The sequence below is a fragment of the Protomyctophum bolini genome (assembly GCF_963924005.1).
Source record: "Protomyctophum bolini genome assembly, chromosome: 10".
Classification (NCBI taxonomy): Eukaryota; Metazoa; Chordata; class Actinopteri; order Myctophiformes; family Myctophidae; genus Protomyctophum; species Protomyctophum bolini.
The window spans coordinates 37,015,616-37,020,615 of record NC_137871.1 but is presented as its reverse complement, the minus strand read 5'-3'; the positions used below and the strand labels follow the sequence as shown (position 1 = coordinate 37,020,615).

Below are 5,000 nucleotides of genomic sequence, written 5' to 3'. Positions count from 1 at the left end.
AGCTGCTGCAAAAGCTACAAAGCTACGCTACACATTGAAGCTGAGCTGGGTTTAACTTCCAGATGCAAAGCTACAAAGCTACAGCTAGCTGCAATGACACACGTCACTATATACGGACGATGTGAGCAACAGATTTTACAAAGCGACAACTTACGCTGTGATCTTTTGCATCTTTGCATCTGCCCGTGTGACGACCGCAGCAACAGACTCCACAGTGTTTAGCTGTGGAGTTAAAACAAGGGTTTTTAGGTTCTAAACACTTATTTGTAACACTTTTGAAACATGTCGCAGTGTTTATAGATTATAAACAGAAGAACATGTTTAATCGCCGGTGCACTTTTACACAATTATGTGTTTAGATTATGTGTACTTATGTGTTGTAGTGTATTTTAAATGATCCATAAATAAACATTTGGCATTTAATTATTATTACACACTGCTGGTGTTTAGGTTTATAAACGTGTCACATGTTCCAGGGATTTACAGTGAATAGTTCTATAAGGCATACATGGGCCACATGCGGCCCGTAGGTTAATATCAGAATACTGATATTATTCAGCTATTTTTTATATGACAGTAATATGCAATGTGGCCCTCTGGAGTGAGTGTGGAACTATAGTGGCCCTCTGGAGTGAGTGTGGAACTAGTGGCCCTAGCTCTGGAGTGAGTGTGGAACTATAGTGGCCCTCTGGAGTGAGTGTGGAACTATAGTGGCCCTGTGGAGTGAGTGTGGAACTATAGTGGCCCTGTGGAGTGAGTGTGGAACTATAGTGGCCCTGTGGAGTGAGTGTGGAACTATAGTGGCCCTGTGGAGTGAGTGTGGAACTATAGTGGCCCTCTGGAGTGAGTGTGGAACTATAGTGGCCCTCTGGAGTGAGTGTGGAACTATAGTGGCCCTCTGGAGTGAGTGTGGAACTATAGTGGCCCTCTCGAGTGAGTGTGGAACTATAGTGGCCCTGTGGAGTGAGTGTGGAACTATAGTGGCCCTGTGGAGTGAGTGTGGAACTATAGTGGCCCTGTGGAGTGAGTGAGGAACTATAGTGGCCCTCTGGAGTGAGTGTGGAACTATAGTGGCCCTGTGGAGTGAGTGTGGAACTATAGTGGCCCTCTGGAGTGAGTGTGGAACTATAGTGGCCCTGTGGAGTGAGTGTGGAACTATAGTGGCCCTGGAGTGAGTGTGGAACTATAGTGGCCCTGTGGAGTGAGTGTGGAACTATAGTGGCCCTCTCCGTCATCAAAGTGTCCCACCCCTGCTCTAAGGTAGTGTACACTGGATGCAGCGTGGGGGGTGGGGTGGCAGTGGGTCTGGGAACAGATAATGAGTGAGCGCACCCGGCCAGACGCGGCCGACCGGCCAGGCCCTCCGAGGTCTGGATCAGGTTCCCCTTCCTGTTGACGTCGCGCCGGTGCGCCTGGACTCTTTACGGGAAAGAGAGAGACCCCGCGCCCAGGAAATGGTCTCCCCTTAACGGCGGCAGGGCCGGGGCAAGGCAAACGCTAGCGCTAACCACATTTATCTGTTTATCAGGACGACTCTGGAGCAAGGGCTAATCGCGTTATGGCCACCGCACAGATCCCCTCTGCTAACGACAGGCGGATAGGTAGAGAGACAGGACACAGGACCACGAGGACGGGAGATTAATAGATGGACAAACCATTGCATGCATGGGGGGGAGAGAGAGGGAGAGAGAGAGGGAGAGAGAGAGAGAGGGAGAGAGAGAGGGAGGGAGAGAGAGAGGCCCCTTGCCATCCTCACAGAGAGAAGTTTTTTTCTACTCTGTCTGTGTCTCATAGGAGGGCTGTGGGCAGTTCAGAAACCTCCACCAGTGACATCATCGTTGGGCAGATTTTTTTTAAAACAATATTTTGATTTTTCAAACGATGGCTTCCATTTTTGCATTGCAACTTTTCAGGAATAGAAAGCCTGCAGTTTTTAATAGCTTGGATTCCCCATCGATGATGTCACTGGTGGACGGCTATCTGAACTGTCCACAGCCCTTCTATGAGACAGACAGAGATTGTGCCATGACCAATTATATGAAGATAAGTTGAAAAGTGGTGAAGTGGGCCTTTAATTACTTTTGATGCAGACCCCCTGGGGGTCCCGACCCACAGGTTGAGAACCACCACTTTATGCTGTATATGTTAATGTTTATGTGTATTAAAGGATCACCATTAGAGACACATGAAAGAGCCTTTAGTCTTCCTGGGGTCCTGCATGAACAAAGCAAACACAATACAGATGTACACAGTTCTGTATATAGCTGTGCAGACGTATTGAGAAATGGAGTGACGGATAAATGCAGAGATATAGACGGAGCTATAGAGAGATGGAGAAAGGGAGGTATAGAGCGTCGCAGTCCCGCCCCCTCCAGAGACCCGGAAAATAATTCCCCGTTCATTTTCCTCATAGACTTTTCAAAAAGTATATTTATTTAAAGACGTTTAAGCTGCGGACAAAGCCAACTGGAGTTGTGACAATAAACACAATGTTTTGGGCCGAACACCTTTTTTTGTTGTTTTTCTTCTTTGTAATTATTTGCTTGGTCCAAAATATTGTGTTTGTTGTCATGATTTGTCACAACTCCAGTTGGCTTTGTACGATGCTTAAAAGGTATTTAAATAAATACTTTTTGAAATGTCTACGAGAAAAATGCATTGGGAATTATTTCCTGGGCCTGGCGTCGTCATGAAAGGGGGCGGGACTGCAACACTCTATACTATAGGCATAGAGTTATATATAATCTAGAGACCGGACAACCTCGCCCCCACAGCCAGCTATTCGTTTCAATGGAAGTCTGCCGGAAGTATAGGCTCTGTTGGCTCTGGTTGGTTGGCGGGCGCACCAAGTACAGTTTAACTCAGGTCCGTTTTACTAAGTATAGAGGGCACCAACTTTGAGAAGCCCTGAGAGAAAGATAGAGAGAAAAGGGGGGGGGAGGCTATGGAGGGAGAGAGAGAAGGGGAGGTATGATTGAGAGAAAGGAAGGCGTGGAGAAAGAGAGAGAGATGCCGCGAAGAACATCTAAGACGGGAGAGATGCAGGCAATCTTAAAAAGCTGGGAAATGAAGTGATTGAACCGAGAACAGAGAGTGAGATGAGGAGGAGGAGGGAGGAAGGAGCGAGGGAAAGGTTTGTCTCATCCACCAGGCCGTTCAGCGGGGGAGCCGCCTGTGTCCTAATGCCAGACTTCCCTCATTTCACCTCCTGCATCTCCTCCCTGCCTCCCTCCCTCCCTCTCTCCATCCATCCATCCATCCATAGCTATATCTCGCTATCCCTGGGAGGCATGGGGCGTCGAGGAAAACCAGAGAGAGAAGAGAGGAGGGGGGGGGGGTGTGGGGGTGTGGGGGTGTGCGGAGCAGCGCATACATACTAAGGAACCACTTACCTTCCAGGGCCCCGCGTGTCTCTCAATCACCCCAAGCAGGCGTCCTCCACTCAGCCCGTGTGCCTCCGCGCCCTCCCCTCCCCTCCAGACAGCGCACGGTAATGGGAGGTTAACACAGAGGCAGAGCTCCCATTATTGAGTGAATTTAGCACCTTGGACAGCGCTCCACAATCTTTATTGCTTTGCTGACCCTCTCGTCATGTCCTGGGTGTGTGCCTTCGTTCGCTCTGAGCGCCTGCGTGCTCGCGAGGGAGCGCGCGTGTGCGTGCACGCACGCGCGTGCGTGTGTGTGTGTGTGTGTGTGTGTGTGTGTGTGTCTGATTGAAAGGCGGCGTGTCGTGGAACAGAGAGCACACATGCTCCGGGGCTTGTTCGCAGCGAGGGATACACTCGGGAGGGGTATAGTGCATAGCGTGTGTGTGTGTGTGTGTGTGTGTGAGAGAGAGGGGGTACACGAGAAGGAGAAAGAGAAGAGGGAGGGGGCTGCAATTTTCTGGTTGTCGCGCCTCCAGCACATATCCTGGCCCCGGCACATTAACTTTTAAAAAGGGTTTGGTTGGGTTATTGGTGTCTACAACACTGAACACACACACACACACACACACACACACACACACACACACACACATACGCGTATACTGACGCCCATGCCATTGTCACACACTCATACGCTCAAGGAGATTGGAGGGAATAGAGATACAGCGAGAGAACTGAGGAGGGGAGGTTAAGAGAGAGGAAATGAGAGAGAGAGAGAGAGAGAGAGAGAGAGAGAGAGGGTGGCGGGGGGGGGGGGGCACAGATAGATAAATGTTTGATGTGGGAAATTCCACTCGGCGGTTGGGTTCTTTACCACCCGACCCCGCCCCCCACCCCACCACCACACACACCTGGACAAATGATGTTGGGCATTTGTCACACTGCGTACACTGAGGTGTTAGGGAGGCAGATGATGACAGGGGGTTAATACAGGCCAGGACACGGGGCTCCTCTCTGAGTCACACACACACACACACACACACATGAAGTCAGACACGTGCGTACGTATATACGGCGGCTGTCGCCCGGCGAGGTGTTGAGTTAAAGGAGATGGATGTCTGGCGAAGTACAGTACATCAGGAGGTCCATGGGCTGGCTGTCTGCTGACAGCACCAGAGGAGGAGGAGGAGGAGGAGGAGGAGGAGGAGGAGGAGGAGGAGGAGGAGATGCTGTAAAGATGGTTGACTGATAGAGAGATACAGGAGGCTCATGTTTTATTCACAGCTACGGCATCCCTCCCTTTCTCTCTCCTCTCTCTGTTCTCTCCCGAATGACCGCCTGGCTACCAACCAAGTGTCGGGACAAGCCCATTTCTCTTCCTCTCTCTCTCTCTCCTCTTTCCCCCTCTCCATGTGCTCCTTTCTCCTCTCTCTCTCTCTCTCTCTCTCTCTCTGACACACTCGCTCTACTTTTTTGCATTCGCGGCACAATGCGAGAGCTGAAATGTAATAAAGGTGACTGAACTCTTTGTGGCGTGTGGTGCTCGGTGATCTCACCTCCTCCCCCCCCCCCCCCCTCCCCCATGCTGTGTTTGATCTCAGGAGGTGATATTGAAGAGAGCAGCAGATCTGG

General features: G+C 50.5%; 1 protein-coding gene across 1 annotated transcript in view; it reads left to right on the top strand.

Annotated features, from left to right (window-relative positions):
- The window catches only part of ebf1a (EBF transcription factor 1a), an 87,171-nt gene that overhangs the window by 66,339 nt on the left and 15,832 nt on the right, over positions 1–5,000 (top strand). The window contains 1 exon segment of the mRNA XM_080774689.1: positions 4,970–5,000. This exon segment is cut by the window's right edge and continues 35 nt beyond it. Coding sequence (XP_080630815.1) covers positions 4,970–5,000 — 31 coding nt within the window.